The sequence below is a fragment of the Larimichthys crocea genome, chromosome IX (genome assembly GCF_000972845.2).
Source record: "Larimichthys crocea isolate SSNF chromosome IX, L_crocea_2.0, whole genome shotgun sequence".
Classification (NCBI taxonomy): domain Eukaryota; kingdom Metazoa; phylum Chordata; class Actinopteri; family Sciaenidae; genus Larimichthys; species Larimichthys crocea.
This window is the reverse complement of record NC_040019.1, coordinates 12397362-12423363: the sequence shown is the minus strand read 5'-3', so window position 1 is coordinate 12423363 and position 26002 is coordinate 12397362. Positions and strand designations below refer to the sequence as shown.

At 39.6% G+C, this 26002-nt stretch overlaps 1 protein-coding gene across 1 annotated transcript in view; it reads left to right on the top strand.

Annotated features, from left to right (window-relative positions):
- LOC104937969 (peripheral plasma membrane protein CASK) overlaps window positions 1-21474 on the top strand; it is a 135906-nt gene extending 114432 nt beyond the window's left edge. Inside the window, exons 23-30 of the mRNA XM_027282238.1 lie at window positions 8778-8819; window positions 9317-9513; window positions 9645-9760; window positions 15450-15530; window positions 15623-15703; window positions 15799-16001; window positions 16072-16155; window positions 19961-21474. Coding sequence (XP_027138039.1) covers window positions 8778-8819; window positions 9317-9513; window positions 9645-9760; window positions 15450-15530; window positions 15623-15703; window positions 15799-16001; window positions 16072-16155; window positions 19961-20137 — 981 coding nt within the window. The 3' untranslated portion in view covers window positions 20138-21474. The remainder of the gene's footprint in view (window positions 1-8777; window positions 8820-9316; window positions 9514-9644; window positions 9761-15449; window positions 15531-15622; window positions 15704-15798; window positions 16002-16071; window positions 16156-19960) is intronic.
- Window positions 21475-26002: the final 4528 nt, after the last annotated feature.

The window sequence follows — 26002 nt, the reverse complement described above, 5'->3', positions numbered from 1 at the left end:
GATTTCACTACCGGGCCTCAAATGCCCCACTACAGACACGATTCTACATAGAAACGTAGCAAATTTGTGTATCACTCACATTCGCCTGCCAAAGCTGTCAGAACTATAGTTTTGGCTCCTGATGGGCTAATTGATCAACTACTCCTCCCGCCAACAGCCTCATAGACTCCAATGTTAAAAAAGGAGCGAATTTTCTTTTCTGGAGAAAGGCAGAAGTAACGTTTCCTCTCTTGCTCCTGAGGGCACATTTCTTCATTTATCGACACAAAACGAATATGTAAAACGATCAGGAAGGTCTCATCGTGCCTCAGGTTAGCCGGTTCAATGATTGGAATTACGGTTTGGCCAAAAGTCCTTTTTTCGAGAGGAGTTCCAGCATTTTCTCTCATCTCTAACTGACATTCTAACAGGTGCAGATCAGCTGCGGCTGGATTAGGCCTGGTTGCTTGGCAACCTCAGCCTGCGTGAAGGAAAGAGGGGGAGGGGCCACCAGAAGCCGAGCGGCAGCCATTTTAGTAGTTCTGGCACTTAATTTGAACTTGTCTGTCTAAAATGGCAGACAGAGACAGCAGAGCAGCTAGCTCGTTAACATGCTAATGATAATTACCATTAGCCACTAGGAATTAAATACATGCTAATGTTAACATGGTAACGCCAACATGGTAATGTTAATTGCAGTGCATCAGCGTTAACATGCTAAGGTTAACATGTTAATGTATCATGCTAATGGTAATTGCTAGCGCATCACCGTAACATGCTAGCGAACATGCTAATGTTAACATGCTAATGGCTAAACATAGTAATGATAAGATGCTAGCGCATCAGCACTAACATGCTAATGGTAACATGCCAATGCTAACTGTTAGCACATCAGTGCTAACATGCTAATGGTAACTGTTATCCCATCAGCGCTAACATGCTAATGTTAACTGTTAGCCCATCAGCGCTAACATGCTAATGCTAAAATGCCAATGCTGAACATGCTAATGTTAACATGCTACTAATGCTAACAATGACAATGCTAACATGCTAATGGTAACTATGAGCACATCAAAGGTTAACATGCTAATGGTAACATGCATGCTAACTGTTAGCACCAGCGCTTACATGCTAATGCAACAGGGTAATGTTAACATCTAAGGACTGTTAGGCCCATCACGATAACATCTAATGCTAAAATGGCGAATGCTACATGCTAATGTTAACATGCTAATCACATGACATGCTAACATGCTAAGTTGTAACTGTTAGCCATCAGCGCTAACATCTAATGTAACATGCCAATGCTAACTGTTAGCACATCAAACGCTAACATGCGAATGCTAACATGCTAATGGCTAAAATGCTAATGTTAACTGTTAGACCCATCAAGCGCTAACATGCTAATGCTAACAGCTAATGCTAACATGCTAAGAACATGTTAATGCTAACATGCTAATGTTTAACTGTTAGCCATCAGCGCTAACATGCTAATGGGAACAAGCCAATGTTAACTGTAACAACATCAGCGCTAACATGTAATGCTAACATGCGAATGCTAACAATGCCAATGTTACATGCTAATGCTAACATGCTAATGATAACTCCTAGCCCATCAGTGTTACATGTAAGGTTAACATGGTAATGCTAACAGGCTTAATGTTAACATGCTAATGCAAAATGCTAATGTTAACATGTTAATGCTAACAGCTTATGTTAACTGTTAGCCTATAAGCACATATGCGTAACAGGCTAATGTTAACATGCTAATGTTAACTGTTTAGCCCTCAGCGCGAACAGATATGCTAAAATGCGAATATAACAGCTAATGGAACAAGACAATGTTAACGCTAATGTATACTGTTGCCCATCAGCGCTAAACATGCTAATGGAAAAATGCCAATGCTAACTGTAGCACATCACAGCGCAACATGTTAATGCTAAACATGCTAATGTTAACTGTAGTGCCCATCAAGCGCTAAACATGCTAATGCTAATGCGAATGCGAACATGCTAATGCTAACATGCTAATGCTAACTGCTAGCCCACACACACACACACACAGAACAAGCACACATGCACGCACAGACACACACACACACACAGGACAGGTTTTTCAAAATAAGAGTCCCTTCAAAATAAGAGCCCAATAAAAAGGCAATGATGACACAGCTTTTGTATTAAACTGAATTGCTAACATGCTAATGTTGAACTGTTAGCTATGGTAAAATGCCAATTGCTAATGTTAGCACCAGCGCTAACATGTTAATGCTAACATGCTAATGTTAACTGTTACCCATCAGCGCTAAAGCTAATGCTAACATGCAATGACTAACATGCAATGCTAACATGCTAATGCTAACAGGCTAATGTGAACTGTAGCCCTCAGCGCAAACATGCTAACGCTAACATGCTAATGTTAACATGCAAATGCTAAAATGCTAATGTGAACATGTTAATGCTAACATGCAAATGTTAACATGTTAATGTTATCAGCAATGGTATTGCTAGCGCATCACATGCTATGTTAACATCTAATGCTAACATGCTAATGTAACATGTCGAAGCTAAAATGCTAATGTTAACATGTTAAGGCTAACATGCAATGTTAACTGCTAGTGCATCAGCGCTAACAGGCTAATGCTAAATGCCAATGCTAACTGCTAGCCACATCAGTGGTTACCATGTAATGCGAACATGCAATGCTAACATCTAATGTTAAGCTGTTACCTGCAATCACACATAAGTGCTAACTACTGCTAATGTTGAACATGCTAATGTTAACATGCTAATGGTAACATGACAATGTTAACATGCTAATGTTAACTGTTAGCCCATCAGCGCTAACATGCTAATGGTAAAATGCCAATGGTAACTGTTAGCACATCAGCGCAACATGTTAAGCTAACATGCTAATGTTAACTGTTAGCCCATCACGCGCTAACACATGCTAATGCTAACATGCGAATGCCTAACAGCTAATGTTAACATGCTAATGCTAACATGCAATGGCTAACGCTAGCCCACCACACACACACACACACACAAGAGCAAGCACACATGCACGCACAGACACACACACACACACAGACAAGGTTTTTCAAAATAAGAGTCCCTTCAAAATAAGAGCCCAATAAAAAGGCAATGATGACACAGCTTGTTGTATTAATACTGAATTTGCTGAGCAGTGTCAGTAATAATGCATGGGGACGACGGGGCCAGAGTCAAGCACACTCAAAATTTCTTTAGAAATTTTCCTAGTTACTCACTATAATCTCTGCAGTGTGCGATTGAAACGCCGAACTTTAACTCCTCCAAACGCCGGTAGCGCACCACCATTTTCGTTTACCGACGTCACTTTTAATGGACTGTCGCACCTGTTTTTTCCCTCAATGCTGATTTTATGTTTTGTTTTACACAATATATAGTTCTCAAGTTCTTTCCAAAATGTGCTACTGTACCATAAAATAAATGAGTTACATTTTCAGGTTCGGTTTTACAAAAGGTACATTTGTTATCGATGACAAGGAATTTTAAAATATATACTTTAGATGGGTATATGTTATGTAGTATTTTTAAATGTAATTCTCAGATTTTTGGAATGCCTTCTGTGTAAGAAAGTCTTCATAATTAAGTAATTGGCCATTAGGGGCCGTTAGCCTAACAGGCTAACAAAGCTTGTTGATGAAATTCCGAAATTTTTACTGGCAATCTTGAGATACTGTAATTACATGACAGTAGGAACTTAAGACCTCCAACATCCTTAAGTATTTTATGTGGAATAAAGTATCATAATGAATCTGGAGTTTTTAAACATTCCTTTAGCCTTTCACCTTAAATGTGTAGTTCAACTCCATGAAGCCCAGTAGATCGAAACCACCTTTGGCTTTATGTCCAGAAAGCAGGGTTTTTTTTAGATGATGATGTTTATTCTTCCATACAAAATTCACTAACTAACTATTATTAATGTCTTTACATGTAGAACCACAAACATTGAGGGAAAGTGCTGCGTACATAAATCTAGAAACACCTTCAGCTTTAGTTAAAAGAACTCTTCCTAAAATTGATACATTTCTTTGAAGCCATAAGTTTAATTTAGTTTTCGATTTTTTCATTTTGAAGGAGAAATTAAGTTTTTGGCGCTCCATGACATTCTTACAAACATAAACACTGAGATATCTAACACAATTTTTAACAGGTATGTTATATAAAGTTTTAACGTTTGGAACAATTTCAACATGGTCAACAATTTATTTAGTTTTAAACCAGAAGCAGCTGAGAATTCATCTATTAACGTTACAGCATTTTCAACTTTCAAGTCTTTAAGTTTGTCCTGTAAGAATATTGCATCAGCTAATTGGGTCAATCTGACTTCCTTACCAAAAATGGACAAACCTTCTATTACTGGGTTATTTAAGATATGTAATGAGAGTAATTCAAAAATAAAAAATGTGAAATTGGACAACCTTGACGGATGGATCTCAGGACTGGAAATCTTTTGGTAGTATTAGGGTATAGTATGACACAACTGTCAATATTTTTATAAAACATTTCGATGGTTGATACGAAGTTTTGACCAAAACCAAAGGTTTGGAGTGCTTTAAATAAAAAATTATGTTCCACCGTATCGAAAGCTTTATAAAAATCAAGAAAAACTATCAGGGAGTCATTTTCGATGTTATCAGAGTAGTCTAATAAGTCAAAGAACAAGCCTTATGTTTGAACTGATATGACGGTTGGACATAAATCTAGTTCGTGTTTCGGCAATAACCTCTTCAAGATCTTTTTTTTTTACCTTCTAGCATATACCAATGAAATAATCTTATAATCTATATTCAATAGTGTGATAGGTCTACAGGTTTCTATCAGTAGGTGATCTTTATCTGGTTTAGGGATTAATGTTATCATACCCTGTTTCATACTTGTGGACTGGATTTTATTTCTTATCAAAACATTCCTTAAATAATTCCAGTAAAGGATCCACAATGATATTCCAAAAATGTAATAAAATTCAACTAAGAGACCATCGTTGCCTGGGGATTTGCCTTTTTTATTGATTGGATTGGCTCTGATATTTCAGATTTTGTGATGGGTCGTTCACAATTTGTTTTAAAGTGTTCTGAATTAGTTGGTGTATATTTTTTATTGATTCCATAAATCTATCACAATCATTGATATGAGACTTGTATATATTGCTGTAAAATGAACCAACATAATTTGAATGTTCCAAATGATTAGTGGTTATGTTATTATTAATCTTTAGTGCAGAGATATTATTTATATTTTGCTTTCGTTTCTCAAGAGCAGAAAAGTAGCTAGAATTTTGCTCTTGGCCTTATGAAGGCTCCTTTAGCCATGTTATTATATGCATTGTCTATTTTCTCTTTAAATCTTTTTAATTTAATTTCATCATCTTATGAAAGATTATCTTTCTTAATGTATTTAGTTTCTTCATGACATTGATTTCCTCGTCTCATTGCTGCTTCTCTTACCTTAAATTTAAAATGTTCCCATTTCTGTATGTGATTAGAAATGTAGTTGGTTGGTCAACAGTTGCATCGTACTCTCATGGCACCACCCCCAGCCTAATGTTAGTGTAGGGATCCCACAAGGTTGTCCCATTTCACCATATTTATTCATATTGGTCAGAAATGTTGGCAATACAGTGGTCCCTCGTTTATCGCGGGGGATACATTCTAAAAATAACCCGCAATAAACGAAATCTGCGAAGTAAGTTTTACAATTATTATACATGTTTTAAGGCCGTAAAACCCCTAACCACACACTTTTATACACCTTTTTACACACATTTTGTACAGCACTCCCTTAGCCAATTTAGGACGCAGAACACAATAGCATGCAAAATTACACAAAAAAAATCTGCGAAACAGTGAGTCCGCGAAAAGTTAACCGCGTTATAGCGAGGGACAACTGTATACATTAAAAACTGTAATGAAATTAAACACTTAAATGTCTTAGGTAGCCTACTGATATTGTTATCAGTCAACTGGCGGACGACACAACAGTATTTGTACAAGATAGACACCAAATTTCAATTACTACTGAAAAGAAAAAATTATTCTAAAGCTTCAGTGTTAACCTTAAACTTAAATAAATGTGAACTTTTTCCAATTCATGATACAACACTAAAAGACATCTTTAATATCCCTATCAAATCAGAAATCAAATACCTAGGAGTATACCTTACTAAAGACCAAAAACAAAGTCAATACTTGAATGTAGAACAAAAAATAAAAAAGTAAAGCCAAATGAACCTACATTTTATATGGAAAACAAGCCACATGAAAAAAAATATATATATATATGAAAAAAAGCAATGTTATTAAGGAAATTAAAGATGGTGGTCTAGAAGTTTTAGATTTTGATTGCCTTTATGGAACTTTAGAAATTAATTGGCTGAAGTCTTGATCAAACATACATAGCAACTCATTTTAGTACAGTATTCCAAATACCCTAGATTACCCTAGAAGATTGGAGGTTTGAAATGTCTTCTTACGACAGATTTCAATGTTGACCCGTATCATTATCAGAGTTCCACAAACAAATTCTATTATATTGGAAAATGTTATATGTGCATAATTTCTCACCCCACACCACTATGATCTGGAACAATAGATATGTATTATACTGAAAAAAAAATCTTTATTTTATCAGGATCTGTATTTTGGGAGAATATATGGTCTATAGTTGATTCAATTGATGCCAGTGGTACTTGGATTATCAACAATTTTGCACTAAACATAAATTCAACCCCCCAAAGTCAGATTTTATTAAATTACAAAAAGCACTTCCTCATGGATTTGTTTTTCTAAAGAAAAATATATTGGCACACCAACCTATAATGCCACAACTGGCTCCATTGTCAGTACAGTACACTGCCCATGCAAATCAGGCGATCATGTAAATGGGACATTCCACATTATTAGCAGACATGAAAATTTAGTTTCACATCCAAACACGTCAAGAGAAAAAAGCAAAGACGCATTTTTGCTGATTACAGCGCCCCCTAGTGGTCGACTGACACCAAATTTGTTTTGCGCACTACAGACGGAGACTCGGTGCATGCGATCAAATTTGGTCTTCGGAAGTCAAAGCGTCACCGAGATATGAGCAAACTTCCTGTTTGCCGTTGTTGCCGCCAATGGCGATTGGCTAACATGAAAAGTTGGCATCATCTATCACGGGGCAATATCACAATTTAATTTCAAATAAAAAACATATGATCAAAAACAATTTTTTGCTAATCATAGCACCCCCTAGAGACGAAATGACACCATATTTGTTTCCTGCACTTGGGACAGAGCCTCAAAGCATGACACCAAATTTGGTTTCGTTTCGCCAAAGTGTTCCTGAGATATGAGCTCACATCTGCGCCTTCGCCGCTGATTTCGATTGGCTGTAGCACGCAAACAAAGTTGAAATTGAAAAATCCATCTCCTAGGTTTTGTGTGGATTGGTCTGAAGATGGTCCCTAAATTTTGGCAAATTTTCAAGTACATATAGGCCGTCTAAAATGAGATTTACTTTGAAACATTCGAAATCCGCGCGCCATGCTCGGGCCCTAAAAAAAAACTGTAGAAACACAATGGGTTCCCGCAGCTTCGCTTCATGGACCCCAATAATATAATATAAGAAAACGTATAAACACAATGGGTTCCCGCAGCTTCGCTGCATGGACCCCAATTATGAACAACATTCATCCCTCTAAAGAATTACTTAGACTACGTTTTAATATCTGTGACAATATATGCACATTTTGTGAAAATGACTTTGAAACTATGGCCCATATTTTCTTCTCTTGTGGTATGATACAAACCTTCTGGAATAACTTCACAAATGGATTAAACGAAAAATTGTATTGTTTCCAGCTTCTATCTCTAGAGATGATGTAACTTTTGGTATGAACTCTGTTGCAATGTGATTCTATGCTTAGCAAACATTTTATCCAGTACTAAAATCATTGCCCAAATTTAGTGTATTTATGATTGAATTTAAAACATGAAATCTCTAAAACTTAGAACAACAATAAAGGCACAAAATGTATACATCTTAAATCATTTCCCTACTGAATTGGATAGATGAAATCAATTTGAATTCCCCCTTATGAAAGCTGTTTATTTTCTTATTATACTAGTTTAATTACTTATTTATATATTTTATTTTAGTTTTCTTTCATTATGTCTATTTTATTTTCTATTTTATTCATTCAAATATTTTATTTTATCTGCTCTTGCACTTTTATGTTGAAGCATTTTGCATTAATGTCAGTTTTATGTTCACTTGTTAAATTTTAAAAAGATTTGGAAATCCGTATCCGGCCAGGTCGGGATCGGTGATCCACCCTGCCAGTGTTTTGAAATACTAAGATAAAGTCAGCAGGATCACCTGAAACCTTTTCACCAGAAAAGGAGGATTCCATTATCTGGATTATTCTGATCCAGATCACAAGTTTTGAAATACTGGGCCCAGAGGATCAACAGCAAATGATACCGGCAGAGGGCGGTAGAGTCCACTCAAACCATCTTACACCACAGGCTTGGCAGCCTCGGAGCAGAACAGCTTCATCTCAGTACTATTGAATTCTCTCATAGTTTTACTGTACACACACAGAAAGTAAATGTTTCAATAGACTTACAAGGGTACGCACACTTTGTGTTACTCCAAAGTAGGAGTTGTACCTCCTTGTCCCGTCTCACCACCATCAACCCTCATAACTACTGTTTCGACATTGCATAGCCGTTTTTCTGCATGATGTGTGTGATGCTTTCAAATCCTAGATTGTATCCAGACCTCCAATCAAGGACAAAATTTCTGTTAAGGTAAGAGACGGCCTCTCTCACTGCCTTGCCCCCCCTCTCCAAAAAAAAAAACACATTAACTGCTTCTACACTGGTCCCAAACCCTTCAACCAGATGCTTCAGTGCAGATTGTGAAACAACAAGCGGCTGTGAGGATAATGATAATGTTGTGTTGAACTAATGGACACGTAAACAATGCCTGTGCCATGATTACTTGTTTTCAGAGGCTCATTAATAGCCCAGCAGTGTCTGAATTTATCTCACTGGAGAAAACGCTCCCTTGGAAACCATTTTTCAACCTGGCAACAAACCCCCTCTCTCCTCTCACCCCTCTTGAGAGTCCACTGACTCATTACTCCAGTCATAACTGTGACAATCTGAAAAAAAGATACACCATCCAAACATTTTATCTTTCTTTCTGTCTAATTTCTCAACATTTGCATCACTCACTTGTCTCAGTCGACATGCCACTGCCTATTTCGGAATCCCTCATCCAGCCTCTGCACTTTTCACCCCAGATCTACGTAAGGGCTCAGTTTGAGTATGACCCCTCCAAAGATGAACTCATCCCATGCAAGGAAGCTGGAATTCGCTTCCGGGTGGGTGACATTATCCAGATCATCTCCAAGGACGATCATAACTGGTGGCAGGGCAAACTGGAGAACACAAAAAATGGCACGGCAGGCCTCATCCCGTCACCAGAGCTGCAGGAGTGGTGAGAGGGAAAACACACAGCCACAGAGAAATGATGGGAAAAAAACGACATGGTTACAGAGAAACTTTTTCTCTTGCCTACAGTCCTTCGGCTGAACACAAAATGTGACACTGTTTGTGTGTTTGTGGTAGGCGAGTAGCGTGTATATCCATGGAGAAAACCAAGCAGGAGCAGCAGGCCAGCTGTACTTGGTTTGGCAAGAAGAAGAAGCAGTACAAAGACAAGTATCTGGCAAAGCACAATGCAGGTACACCATGCACTCACACACATGTTCATGGCCTCATGCATGTGCACACAAAACAACATGCTGCATGCATTTCATGTACACTGAAAGGGACATGAGTGTTTGGGCCTATGAGCATGTGTGTCTGTCCAGCTCTCTGTTTGTGTAGGTGGAACTTGTATGTAACAGGATCTTGTAGCATTTATCTCCAGTAGCGGAGTCAGAGCCAGGAACGACAGGAAAAGCTGCCAGTGTGGCAGAAATATTAGATGAGCACAGGGGTGTTTTAGGGAAATGCTGGCAGCTCATTGATATGGACACCAGGTTTGAGGCAGCAAATCTGCAATTTCAGGAATAGTTTGAAATAACAGGCATGCATGAGGATGTGCATGTACAACTTTTGTGCGTAGCAAAGTTTCTCTCTTTTATTGATATGATGGTATCAAATGCAGAGGCCCTGAAGTGAAGGTGTTATTATGAGGTAGACAAGTTACACAATGTTGCTTTAATTGTTTTGGCTTCTATTAGTTGTGTAATTAAAAAATTAAAAGGAACCTTATAAAAAACTGTAAAAGAGGGGATTATATATGATCACATAAAATGTATCTGTGTGTAACCCAGCATCACAGCTCATGGCAACAACTAATGATGATTTTCACAGCTAATTGTTTGAACAACATGTCATCAAATGTCTCCAGAGCCAAATTTAATTCAGTTCAGTTTTATTTATATAGAATCAAATCATATTCACTTAACAATTCCCACCATGAGCAAGCACTTGGCAATGGTGGCAAGGAAAAACTTCCTTCTTCCTTCTTTTAACAGGCAGAAACCTCAAGACTTCTTCTGTCTTGTTTTGTCCAACAAACAGTCTACAAACCTCAGATCCTCAGTTTACTGTCATAATCAGTAATGATCAGAGAATATTTACATCTGAGAAACTGCAACCAATCAATTTTTGGCTCGGATAAATTATTAAATGACCAATATTAATTATTAATTGATTATCAAAATAGTTGCATAATTGAACAGTGTCCGATATTTCAACAAGAAAACAGCAGCATGAGTGAAAAGACAACAAAGATAATACATGTCCTCATATGTAACAGAAACACATTTGATTTATTTTTATCTTAGAATGACATGACTTCTGAGGAGAGGGTAAGAGTGCAGGCTTGAGATAAAATATGGTGGGCATCGTTGTCACAGGCTTTGAAGTGTCAGGTGTCTGTAGCTTGCATACGCAGACACGAGCTACAGACACCTGACCTGAGCTTTACACCTCCTGCACAGTATGTGCACCAAGTAGCAAGTGACAGCATGTTGGTCCTCCATGTGAACTCAGCAGCATACATTGTCCATAGCAGGAGCCAGCTAAAATCTGAACATTGACCTTACTTCCAAATTAACTCAGTTAGCAATAGCAGAGACTGAAGCTCACATTGCAGCTGGGACCAGACCCAGGAGGGACCCCAAATCCTCCAGGTTAGCACCTATGGAGCAAATCAAGCTGTTCAGGAACAGATCACTGAACAGAGAGAGAGAGACAAGTAATAAATGAGTAACTGACAATGTGATGCATAGAGAAAGCTATGACTGACATATTCTATTTTAATTTGATATAACGGGATGAAAAGGATGACACATCCCTGATGATGTAACAGAGAGGGGATTGGAGGACATTGTCTCCGTCAATGTACATTTGTGTATGTGTGTACAGTATGTTTGAGTGTGTGTACATCTGAATGCCCAGCTGATAAGCATGTCTGTAAGATACATTGACACCTTGGCATTAGCTTCATATTCTATAGCAGGGGTGTCAAACTCATTTTGGTCCAGGGGCCGCATACAACTATATATAAGTTGCATATAAGTGCTAAAAACAAGTGCAATACAAAATCTTTTTTATTTAAAGAATTTTTCTTTAAAATAAAAAGTAACAACCAGAGGCTTTAAAAGTAAGTGCAATTTCAAGTTGTGCAGTAACACATCACAATAGTTCACAAAACATGTGCAAAAAAGCTCATATCATATCTCACAGCAGAGCTTATAGCAGAGCAAGCAGACGACATGGAAGGCATGAGCTTGGATTATTTTAACAATATAGCTTTGAACAATAAAAAAAATATGTAAGAAATGTTCAAGGTTACATCAATGACAGAAATCAAAGCCAAGTTAGACCTCCGGTTTAAGCAGGAAAACATGGCCACTCCCATGGCAACTTGCTGAATAAAGTCAGCACCTTAATAAATTCAACTCTTCTGTAAACTTATAAACATAATGTGAAATTAAATTGAAAAATAATAACAAAAAACATACACATGTGATGTGTACAATTATTCTTCCTAGCTCTTGTTGCCATATTTGTCGCTATGCAGACTCTCGTAGTGGCATTTAGGATTATATTCTTTTAGCACAGCCACTTGCTGCATGCACACCAAACACATAGCTTTCATTCATCTCCGTGAAAAATACGAATTAGTCCATTTTTCCTGGAAGATCCGACACTCAGTGTCTACCTTTCTCTTTTTCGACAGCGACATTTTTCCAACAAGGGTGTCAAGATTGAAACAAAGTGTCCGCTACCTGCTCTCAGAGAACCAAGCCTTCATGAGCGGCCGCTCTAGTGAGCCATGCAGTGGTGCGTCACGATATTGTAAAAAAATGGCCGCATCTTTGACACCCCTGTTCTATAGCATGCAGCACAGAACATCAAAGCATCCTAAGCATCATAACAGCATGAATGTATGAAAATAGAATGAATCATTAGTATTAAAAGTGAAATAGTCAAAACTATATGACATCACTCATTCTGTTGACAACAGAACAGAACAGACAGACAGTTTTCTTGAGTTATTAACAAGAGTTGAATGGAGAAGAAATAGTTGCAGGAACTTTGGCGAACTCTGAGATCTTTTGCATGTTTGCCTGCATCTGGATCTCTGTGTTGGCATACAGAAAACTATTGAAACAAAATCTCATCAACTCTACCACCAACTGTCACAGTTAAATATTTCCAACTTCACATTGTAGGAAGAAATGTAGCAGAAAATCAGCCTAGCTTGCTATCAGACCTCATTCCTTTCTGTGACTAAAATGTTTTTATGTTGGGCTCCTTTATTTTTCATCATATTTGCTCAAGGGAAATTCCTTTATTAAATACTGTATTACAGTTTGTTTTTCAAAAAAAGGTTAAAACGTGTTTAAATTTCCCAGACTGTGATTTAAGGTCTAGTGTGAATTATTTAGTGGCATCACATTCTAAGTCTGTAGTTTGAAACAACCTGAATACCCCTCACCTAACTCTTCACTTCCAGGCATGTAGAACACATGGTGGCTGTGAAAGAGCCAGTATTTAGTTTGTCCATTCTGAGCTATTGTAGAAACATGATGGTTCAACATGAAAGACTCCATGGAAAAGGACCTGCTCTCTCTGTGATGATATAGTCATTATGAATATTATACCCCATTTCTGTCATACTCTGCCGGTAGATCCTCCTGAACCTGACAGACTGGACACGTACTGAACAGTACTGTTAGTATTGTTCTGGTATTTGTACAGAAATTCAAACAGCCATAGTCTTGTCATCTTGACTTGCGTTACTCTCACGACCAGCCCGATCTCTGCCAAGTGACAAGACATAGTCAAGATGACTGGACATGGTCCTAGTTTCAGTGGATGGTCCAGAGAACCATAAGGTGGAATTTTTGACTGACTATTTCTAACCAGGGATGTTGTTGTTGGCAGCTAGAGGGCCGGCCCAGGTAAAAAAAAAACATAGGATCAGAATATTCTGTATGATTTCAAATATTATTATATAATCTAACTGAATATCAACTTATAATTAGTTAATTGCTGTTTGAAGTCAAACTTACTGATGCAGTATATTCCTGTGAAATAATCAATAATAACACTTACTGAACCATCACAGCACATTTCACACAGTCACATGTGAATGACCCCTCAACAGCAGCAACAACAGTATACCAGTGTTGTTGTGTGTTGTTGTGTGTGCGTAACGTTGTGTATTTCTGCTGTTGTAATGAACCATCTTGACCCCTCCTGTTCATCTCTCTCGCTTTCTCCTACTGAACGGCCTCTCTGCATGTAAGTAACAACCAGTGACAGCAACCAACTCCTTCTCTCTCTTTCACACTTTCTCTTCTTCTCTCTCTCTTTTATTAACCCTGTAGATGAAGTTAGCTGTCACTGTGCTTCAGTGTTTCACTTTTGTTTCTGTTGATAGAGTCAAGAAACAGCAGAAGCTCAGACAAAACTGAAACCATGTAGCTTAGTTTGTGCGTTTCAGACATTGTGTGCTGTGATGTTTGCTCAGTGCGCACACATTAGCAGACCCACACAGACTGTAACATAAACACTCAGGTCTCTAGTGTTTGATCCAGTATTTTCCCTTCACTCTGTGCAGACAGTAACTTTAAACAATTCTTCACCGTCAGTCTTAGCAGCAGCTGGTCTGCGGCTGCCTGTTGCACAAGAGAACCCAGTGAGTTGTGGGTATTGTATTTCACTTGTCAGCAACCTGAGATGGTGGCTGCATGAAGGCTCACATTACAGAGGCAGAGAACACATTGTACATTCAGCAGCTCTGCTCCAACATGTGACACACAACACAACACTCAACGTGCAATTTCCCTAATTTATTCTGCTCTGTTTGTTAGAAAGTTCTACCCAGCAATACGTTTTTATAGAAACACTAAAGTAAACCAACAGTATATGTTTTTACTCTTGTGACTAAAGTTGGTATTAAAGATAAATCATTTGTACAGTTTCCAAAGTTGTCCTGTGAAATAGAGATAATGTGAAACATCTTAAATTAGAATGAACTATTTCATAAGGAAAGAAAAGAATTAGCTGATTCACTGACAATAAAGAAATATAGTTTTTCATGATTGTAATTATTTCAGCTGTATTTCATGAACATTCTTAGCATCATCCATTCATCCTAAACACTTTTAAGTCATTGAACAGATTCGATGGGAGATGAATGTTATCATCAGTCATTGATTGAGTCATTAGTCATCTATATCAAGTTGCTTCTTGTATAATTTCTATTTCATCTTTTCTTCTTTTTTAAAAAAAATGATTTTCCTATGTCACATTTGTTGCTTAAGACAAGGACAGCAACTAACAGTTATTTTTATTATAAATAAATCTGCCGATTATTTTCAGGGTACATTTTGATCCACAAAAGAATATTCAGACTGCTTGTTTTTTCTCTCACCAGCCAGATATTCAGTTTACTATCACAGAAGACAGAAAAGCACCAGATATTCACATGTGAATGTGAATATTCAATTTCAGCACTCCTTCAGACTGGATGATCTCTAATAATCAGACGTATTCATCTGACAACATGTCTCCTTTTCTCAGTCCAGCTTAGCTCGTATACTTCTCTTTTCCCCAACTGGATCTTTGACCTACTCAAAGCACGGAAATGATGAGGACTGGCTAGGAAACAAAGTCAGATGAACAGCAGTGTCACTGTCATGTCATTTTATGGTCCTGGTTAAATCTCTCTCTGCTGTATTCTATTCTCAGTCTATAACCTCATCAGCACTTCACAGATCATGTCAGACACTTCCTCTCATCTTCAGCACATAGTTACCAGATGTATTTAAGACTCCTTAGAATGCCTCCTTTAGCACACTCCTCTCCTTATCCACTAACTCTCTTTCTCCATCTCACTTCCAGTTTTCGACCAACTAGATCTTGTCACATATGAAGAGGTTGTGAAGCTTCCTGCTTTCAAGAGGAAAACACTAGTTTTGTTAGGTAAGTTCTGCCTGAGTGTAGCAACATGAAATGGAGACATCTCCTTCACTGACCTCACACGACCTCACTGACTCTCTGTGTGTCTTTGTCAGGTGCCCATGGAGTGGGCAGAAGACACATCAAGAACACACTCATAACCAAACACCCTGACAGATTCGCGTACCCCATCCCACGTAAGACGCATCATCTAGGTCCTCCACAGAAACAGCACCACTATATGTGTCTGGAAATGTAAAAGCTCTCTCCTGTGTCTCCTGGTCTCCCACAGACACAACCAGACCTCCAAAGAAAGACGAGGAGAACGGGAAGAACTACTACTTTGTTTCCCACGACCAGATGATGCAGGACATCAGCAACAACGAGTACCTGGAGTATGGCAGCCACGAGGACGCCATGTATGGGACGCGGTTGGAGACGATCCGGAAAATCCACCAACAGGGACTCATAGCTATACTTGATGTTGAACCTCAGGTGTGTGAGTGTGAGTGTGAGTGTGAGTGTGAGTAAGGACTTTTGACCTCTAACAGCTGTTCTCCTGCAGGCCCTGAAGGTCCTGCGGACAGCAGAGTTTGCTCCATATGTCGTCTTTATTGCTGCACCAACGATCACGCCAGGCATCACTGAGGTAGGAGAACACCAAACATACAAGCATGCTCACAAAAATCATCATTTTTCTTTTTGTTGACAAAATCTCATGGAAAAAATAAACTGCTTCTTAATGTATAAACTTTTAAAACATCAGTGAGCCACACTGTTGTACATCACCATGAACACGCAACGTCCTACTGCCTTACATGGGGTGGCTGTGGCTTGGAGGTAGATGGTACGATCCCCGGTTCCTCCAGTCTGCATGTTGAAGTGTCCTTGGGCAAGATACTGAAGCCCAAATTGCTCCTGAAGGCTGTGCCATCAGTGTGTGAATGTGTATGAATGGTTAGCTCCTAAAGCTGATGAGCAGTTGGCATCTTGCATGGCAGCCAATGCCATCAGTGTATGAAAGGGTGTGAATGACGAAATGAGATATGTAGTGTAAAAGAGCTTTGAGTGGTCGGAAGACTAGAAAGGAGACTATTTACATTGCACATTCTCACTGAAGACATCAAAGCTATGAATAAACACATATGGAATTATGTAGTGAACAAAAAAGTGTGAAATTACTCAAAACATGTTTTATATTTGATTCTTCAAAATAGCCACCCTTTGCTTTGATTACTGCTTGGCACACTCTTGGTATTCTCGCGATGATCTTCATAAGGTAGTCACCTGAAATGGTTTTTCAACAGTCTTGAAGGATTTTCCAGAGATGTTGAGCAGTTGTTGGCCCTTTTGCCTTCACTCTGCGGTCCATCTTATCCCAAACCATCTCGATTGGGTTTAGGTCAGGTGACTGTGGAGGCCAGGTCATCTGGCGCAGCACTCCATCACTCTCCTTCTTGGTCAAATAACCCTTAAACAGCCTGGAGGTGTGTTTGGGGTCATTGTCCTGTTGAAAAATAAATGATGGTCCAACTAAACGCAAACTGGACGGGATGGCATGTCGCTGCAGGATGCTGTGGTAGCCATGCTGGTTCAGTGTGCCTTCAATTTTGAATAAATCCCCAACAGTGTCACCTGCAAAGCACCCCCACACCATCACACCTCCTCCTCCATGCTTCACAGTGGGGGCCATGCATGTAGAGAGCATCCCTTCACCTTTTCTGCGTCGCACAAGTACACGGTGGGTGGAACCAAAGATCTCAAATTTGGACTCATCAGACCAAAGCACAAATTTCCACTGGTCTGGTCTGGTAATGTCCATTCCTTGTACTTCTTGGCCCAAACAAATCTCTTCTGCTTGTTGCATTTCCTTAGCAGTGGTTTCTTAGCAGCTATTTGACCATAAAAGCCTGATTTGCTCCTTTGAACAGTTGTTGCAGAGATGTGTCTGCTACTAGAACTCTGGGTGGCATTTATCTGGGCTCTAATCTGAGGTGCTGTCAACTTGCGACATCTAAGGCTGGTGACTCGGATGAACTTATCCTCAGCAGCAGAGGTGACTCTTGGTCTTCCTTTCCTGGGGCGGTCCTCATGTGAGCCAGTTTCGTTGTAGCGCTTGATGGTTTTTGCGTCTGCATTTTGGGACACATTCAAAGTGTTTGCAATTTTGCGGACTGACTGGCCTTCAGTTCTTAAAGTAATGATGGACTGTCGTTTCTCTTTACTTTACTTAGCTGATTGATTCTTGCCATAATATGAATTCTAACAGTTGTCAAATAGAGCTGTCAGCTGTGTATCAACCTGACTTCTGCACAACACACCTGATGGTCCCAACCCCATTAAGAAGGCAAGATATTCCACAAATTAACCCTGACAAGGCATACCTATGAAGTTAAGACCATTTCAGGTGACTATATCATGAAGCTCATCGCAAGAATGCCAAGAGTGTGCCAAGCAGTGATCAAAGCAAAGGGTGGCTATTTCAAGTAATCTAAAATATAAAACACTTTTTTGTTCATGTCTTCAGTGAGAATCTGCAATGTAAATAGTCATGAAAATAAAGAAAAACCATTAAATGAGAAGGTGTGTCCAAACGTTTTACTGGTAATACAGTCCATTTACCATACTCACTGGAGTTTAAAATGGTTGCCTTCATATACACTAAATAAACTAGTGTCCAGCTCTGAAAGCAATGAAACTAAATTATCGTGACATATTTTAAGGTCTTTAAGAACAAATGGGATTTTTGTACCAGCACTAGTACCTTTTAAAAGCAAACTAAATCCTTGTTCAGAAAATGTCAATTAACCTGTTGCAATGCAAAGTTAATACATTACTGAATAATGAATTAACATCACATCACCTGGCTACCTTGAATTAGACCCTGAATTTGTAATTGATATACATTAAAACTGCAACAATTAAACATTTCTCCTTTCATCTGTCCATAAAATGACAGACAGTTGCTTTATTTGTTGGACTAACAGTATCAAAACATTCTGTTTACTCAGTGAATCCTCACATATTCTCTAAAAGCATTCATCGATTACTAAAATAGACGCTGATAAATTGAGATTTCATCTCTAATGTCCATAACTGTTTAACCCATTTCACATTGTCTCCTTAGCCCTCCATGCATGTGTCCTCTGCTTCTGTCTGCTCATGTTTTCTTCTCTCATTTCTCTGCACTCATTTCTTTTTGCATTCTGCATGGTCTGTTTCTTTGGCACTCTTCAGATGCCAAGGTGGTGTCGAATGCTGCCAGTAAGTGAAAACCTCACAGCATAGTTCAGTTATTTTCTGTGTGTGTGTGTGTGTGTGTGTGTGTGTGTGTGTGTGTGTGTGTATATGTGTGTGTGTGTGTGTCCTGCTATATGCTTGTAGGTATGGCTCTCGTGAGTTAGTGCTGCCTTTTGTGTTTTCACTTGTTCCTCTGCTGAGTAAAGGTCAGACACTGTACTGTAACACTTGCTGTTTATATATTTCTGTTGGTTGGTTTGTAGACATGGCTCATGAGCAATCATTACATTGTGAAGATTTTGGTTCAATTTTCTGTTTTTATTAATCAGTTGAACTAGGGATGCACGATATTTATCAGGCCGTAAAATATCGGCCGATATGGAGAGAAATTACGTAATTTTTATTAGCAGAGACATAGCAGGAGACATAGCAGGAGACATTAGCAGCATTTTTTCTTGCTGGAATAGAACTTCTGACCACGAAACAGCAAAGATAACACACACAGTATCGTTTTGTGGATTTTTTTGCCACTCTTGGGGCTCGCTCGCCGAGTTTTCATCGCACAGTGATGAGACACATATCTTTGTAATCAGCGGAGTCTCTGCTTTCACACGACGTTTGTGTGGTTTGGTTGAAGTGGTGAAATTAGTAAAAGCACTAAAGTGGACATGCGCTGTTTTCGTGTTTTTCTTACATGCCCGGATAATTGCTTGGGGATTGAACTGTGTTTTGTTTGGGCAGCAATGCTTGGTAGAGCTTTTAGCTGAGTTTCTCCGTCATTTTAGTATGCTACATGTTAGGATTGGTGCTTCCTAGCAGACGCTGATCGTCTGTATTGTGCATGCATCTCACGCTGTCACCTGTACGGGGGACTATCGGGTTGAAATATGAGGTTATCGATTATCGGTATCGGCCATGAGAAGCATGAAATTATCTGGTATCGGTTGGAATTTTTCAAAGCTTGCATCACTAAGTTGAATATTAAATGTCAGAGCCTAAAATGATGCTTTAAACACTTTAAACAGTCAGAAATGTGACATTTATAGTTCTCTGAATGAAAGAAGCTTACAGGCTGAGACAGGAGTGTTGCAGTGTCTGAAACCACACAGTGTGCAGGGACCATGAATTTCTCTTTCATTGTCCTTTTATATGTTCTCGTCTCTCTATCATCTCTTTGCCTTCTAACACACACCACTGTTCTCCTTCTACCCCAGGACGAATCTCTCCAGCGGCTGCAGAAGGAGTCTGAGATCCTGCAGAAGACCTATGCCCACTACTTCGACCAGACCATCATCAACAACGAGATCGATGAGACCATCAGGCACCTGGAGGAGGCCATCGATCTGGTGTGCACAACCAGCCAGTGGGTTCCTGTGTCCTGGGTCTACTGACATGCAGCTCCCACCTTCACCACCACCTCCTCCCCCCCAGCAACAACACCTGAGCAAAACTCCCATCATTCACTCTTCAAAATAAAATAAATGAAAAAAAAAAAACAATTCACACAAGGATTCAACCAAAATCCTCCTGAACGCTGCACAAACAACCCGCGGTGGCCAGTTATCGGACCCTTGCCCTGGCAGACGACGTAGTCATAGTGTTGTATAAAAACAGTAAACAAAAGTGAATATTGTCGTTTCTGTTCTAGCTAGGAGGCAACATTTTTGTAGATGTTTGTTTTAAAGAGACAGTACTGTGTCCCATCCTGCCATGTTGATGCACCGTTATCTCGCCCCATCTCCGCCACAGCCCTCCATCACTTTGTGGTCTTGTTGGGTGTTTAAGTACTAAACCATCTTCAGAAAGACACTCAATGGGTATTCTGTCGATCAGCAGACTAAGTAAAAGCACACAAACACACTGCAATGTCTTCTCACCTATAGATCATACCGGTCCTCATCGTTTCTTCATTCTTGTTGTTTTCAAAGCTGTAAGCTGGGTCACATCCTCTCATAACTATGTCTTGTTAGCCTTTGGGTACAGTTATGATATCACCATACAAACACACACACACCTTTCTACCTACCAGGTACTGTCTCTTCTAAATAAATTCAAAATGTAAATGTTTAGAGATTTGAATGAGGTTCTCGTGCATGTGGACATTTGCAAGCTTCCATGCTGTCCGTCAGTGTTCCCATTGTCCCTCCACAAACCTCCAAGAAAGAAAAGAAGACACAAAAATATGAATATATATCTATAAAAACATTCCAGCTGTTTGGAAAACCGAACCCAACTAAGGGAAGCAAGAGGGGGAAAGAAAAACTGTGATGGAGCCAGACGTTGTCTTGACAATGCACATCCCTTGCATTTTGGGTGACATTTCTAAACCACAGATTTCTAAAAAAAAAAAAAAAAAAAAAAGATTGATCATGTAGTGTTTACAAGAAAATCTAATAAAAGTATTTTTTATCTTATTGATTGGTCATTAAAGGAACATTTTCACCATATTCATCATTTCATAAATGTGATGTCCAAATGTGTTTGAATCAAGTTTAAAAATCAACACCAGATGGAATGCTGATTTTTATTCTGAAACTGTAACTCTGCAAAGAACGTGTACACTCAACATTCTTTGCAAGGGAAGAGGAGGCAGTGTGTGCATCTGAATAACATGTATATTAATCTAACATACAACTGGTCCTTGTGTAAATGACTCTACAATGATAAAAGTTCTGAACATTTTTTTTTTTTTTTAAATACATTTCCTTTTATGTGGTCGAAAAGTCAACCTTGGAGTGGCTCTTGATTCCTTCTTTTTCACTGCACAAAAGCATCAAATGAACAGTATCTCTGTGTTAAGATCCAGACTAGGGGCAGTGGTGAGCTTGCTGTCACAACACTGCTTCTCAACTTTGTGTTTTGATATCCAGCTATGAGCACATTCATTCGTGAAATGGAGAGTTGTTAATGCTAAAACATCAGAATGACCATCCAGCCGTCCATTCTCTACTGCTTATCCGGTTTGGCTCACGGTGGCAGCAGGTTTAGCAGCATACCAGATGCTCCTCCTGGGGGATCCAGAGCCAGAGCTTCCTTGAGGCCAGGTCCTTCTCCATGTACACCAAGTACACTTATGAACACTCTTATGCTCGAACATGGTGTTCATTATGGTCAATCCATGACTAGCACAGAAGTCTAATAACAAAGCACACCTCGGGATTAGATCAGACGGGTTGTTCTTCCCAATCACTCCCCTCCAGGTTACTCCTCATCACCCACGTGGGCGGAACTATGGAGTCTCCAGGTTGAATCCTTTCCAGGACACCACCCAGAGACTCCAAGATGGCCAGGTATTCTGAACTGCTATTCGATGCATAAGCACAAACAACAGCCAGAACCTTCCCCCCAGCAGTCGCATGGAGGTGATCCTCTCGTTCTCCAGGGTAAACTCCAACACCACAGTTCTCAGCTGGGTTCTTGTGAGTATCCCCATATCCACCTGTTGCTTGTCACCCTGGACAACTCCAGAAAATGAGAGTCCAGCCCCCCTCAGGATTTTGGTTCTGGAACCAGTGCTGTGCGTGGAGGTAAGCCCAACTATATATAGTTGGTAACGCTCGACCTCCTGCGCCAGCTCCTTCCCCTCCCCTCCCTCAGAGAGGGTGAGCAGGATGACCTGCAGACTTTAATGATGTCAAATAGAAGCATTATCTACAAATGGATTATTTCTTTTTCCAGTATTTTGTTTTACATAAGCATGGTGGGAAGTAGCTAACTTTATTCTATTAAATGGCTCATATTCACATTTTTAAAATTTGTTTCATCCACTAATTGAACATTGAAAATGATAATTCAATATTTCAAGTTCACTTATCAAAATTACAGATTCATTTTCTTTCTCTTTCAATTTTGAGATAATTGGAAGGTATTTTGATGTTGTGCTACTAAATAATTTTACTTTGCAACATTTCGGAGGGAAATCTTCTTGTTACTTCACCACAGAGTGAGAATCTTTCTAACTGTTAAGAAAATATAATCAATGCAGGAAGGAAACGTCGTCAGTTCATTTGACTGATAACAGTTTGAAGATTTCTGTTTATAGATGTCACCTGTTTTATGGACAGTGACTTCTGTCAGTGAAAGCCTGCTTATTGTTATAGCCCACTGTTGTGTCTGTGAACTGTCTGTCAACCGTAAACGGTTTGTCACATGATCACATCAGAAGATGTCTTCTCTACAGAAACATGACTGTATTGTCTGAGGAGGTTTTGGAGCTGAAATGTTTAGTCTATAAATCAGTCCACTGACAGTATTTTTTTGCCAACCATTTTGAAAATCAATCATTTGTTTTTCTTTTTTGACAAAATCTGAAAGATGAACATTTTAGTTCATTGTAATTTATATATATTTTACATTTTTTTTAACAATCTGATAATTCAAATAATGAATCAATTAATTGAGAAAATAATCTTTAAAAACTGACTTTTGAATGGATTCTAAATGAATTATGGCACACTATACAGTACACTGTGCTGCTGTCTTGAAGCTTACTGTACATGTTTGAGGTGACCTGTGATTTCATTCAATCAAAGTGATGTGATTAGAATGAAGTGCAGTCTGAACACTGTTTGTGTAATCCCATAGATAGGCACGCTGTCTGAGGACAGCTGGGTTTGGTTTATCTGGCATGGATCTGAAATGGCAAAATGAAAATGGATACTTCACATCAGCTGGAGGTGCCAGGCTAATGCACACTGTGACTGCTGAGAAGATGCTTTCCTAACATGAGTTGAATGGGATCTTACTTTAACGTAAATATTAGAAAAATAGATTAAAAAAATAAAACATTTGGTAAGAATCTTTGGAAAAATACAGAGACAGTGTTGTAGTTGCAAGCATTATCTTGCAGACAGTGAACAGCAGGTTAAATGAAGATGCAAAGATGTCCAACCCGTCTATAAGGCAGGTAAACATATTCAACAAATATGGAGAATATTATGTCTAAAAATAACTGAATATTTACTTCAGTTGCAACCAACCTTTGCCACTTATTTTAGATATTTTTAGCATTTCTTTGAGAAGCTTGGAAGTGAACAACTGCTTCTAAACACAACACGACAAACCAAATGAAATAGTGTGACAGTACAGGAGGAAGCACCTAGCCTCCATTTAAAAGTCATCTTGGACACATACGAATTCCACATGAAAAGGTCAACAGGCCAGTGTGCACATTAACTGGTGTTCAGTGCTGAAACAGGTTGATTCCTCTGCCTCAGCTGAAAGGAGCCACTGAGTCATGTCAAAAGTAAGTACAAAATATATTAAAACAAAAATATATCATGTGACAGAGTGGTTTGTCTGATAACACCACTGAACTAGATCAGCTCCACAGAAGACATCAATATCAATAATAATCAATAATCAGACGTCTGACAAATGAAAGTAGAAAATAAATTTTGATTTGTTGAATTAAAGCCAAGGTGCATTGATCCTGAGCTGGATGCCCGTGGTTTCAACTCTCATTTGTCATCTGTGTTCTGCTCTCACTGTTCCACCTGAACACAGCTAAGCAGACAGATAAACTCGTGGACAGATGACAGGTGTATTGTCTTCTTTATTTAGACGTTTACCCTCAAAGACCAAAGAGTGAAAAGACAATGCCTTATGAAAACAACAAAGATGGAAGGACGCAGACACGGGAACACCTCAGTCACCTCTCTCTTTCTTTCTGTCTCTCCCTCACGTTTTCTGTTAGCTGTTGCCACACATCCAAAATGAACACACATATGAACAACATAGAACAGTGCCTCCTGCTGGCGGGAAACAGAACACTCCCCGCCTGACATCAAGATGTCACAATCACATTTTTTTTCCACAGTCTTTGTCCTTAATGTCCGGTAGGAGGAGCACAATGTCCGTTATTGGTCTCAAGATGGTTTTGCACGCTCCTCCAGAAGCGATCTTGACTTTGACTTTTCTCACCTTCCCATCAGGACTAGGAAATGTTTTGACCACCACACCCATAGGCCAGTAGTTTCGCTTGACCTGACTGTCCTTAAACAACACAAGGTCTCCTACTTCAAGATTAGGCCTCTCTGACTGCCATTTCTTTCAGCCTTGCAGGGTAGAGAGGTATTGGTTCTTCCAACGATGCCAGAACACATTAGAGAGATGTTGCATCTGTCTCCACATACAGGTCACTTTCATTGAAATCACCAGAGGTGGTGGATGGGACGCCAACCTTTTGGGTAAGGAGGGTAGCTGGTGTCAGGATGAGTGGAAAGCTTGGATCGGTGGATACTGGGACCAGCGGTCGTGAATTGACAATGGCTGTAACTTCTGCCAGAAAAGTGGTTAACACCTCGTGGGTCAGTTGCTTGAGTGAAATGCCAGCAAGCATCAAATCCAGTATACGCCTTGTCACACAGATCATGCGTTCCCAACTGCCTCTCATGTGTGATGGATGATGATGAGGCGTGAGGTGGGTTGAACACCCAAGTGCATCCGCTATCACTCAAGAACTTCTGTATGACCTCATTGTTGCAGTGTCTTGAGTCGATACCAAGCTCTTGGCACGCGCCCAAGAAATTGGCCCTGTAGTCGGACCTCAACAGTTTCACTGGTCAGCGGATGGAGAGGAACCGCCGCAATGCATTGATGAAACTTGAAGGCTCCATTGTTTCAATCACCTCAATGTGTATGGCTCTGGTGCTCATACAACTGCAAATGACCGCCCACCATTTACTGTTGGCGCAGCCTCCTCGAGTTCGACGGGAAGTGATCATCCAGGGCCCGAATACATCCACTCCAACGTAGGAGAACGGGGGGTCCATGGTCAGACGATCCAAGGGCAGGTCTGCCATCCCAGTTCTCCAGCTCCGCTGGCAGGTCACAAAGTTACGAATGATGGCACTAACACACTGCTTTTCACCAATGACCCACAATCCTGCTGACCTCACTGCGCCCTCCGTGAAGTGGCGTCCTTGATGTTGACCTTGCAGGTGATAATGGCGCACCAAGAGGTTTGTTACATGATGACGACGAGGAATAATGAGTGGATTTCTTTCATCACTCTCGAGATCGGCTAGCGCCAACCGACCCCCAATTCTGAGACAACCTGCATCATCCAGGTATGGACACAACTTATTGAGCTGGCTTTGTTTAGGGATCTCTTTCCTTGCTTGGATACATGCAAAGACTTCAGGGAAAGCCTTGTACTGAAGACTACGTATGATGACACTCTTAGCCTTCGCAAGATCTTCTGGTCGGAAACCTTTGCATGTATGCCAACCTTGACAACTGCTCTTGTCAGTCTC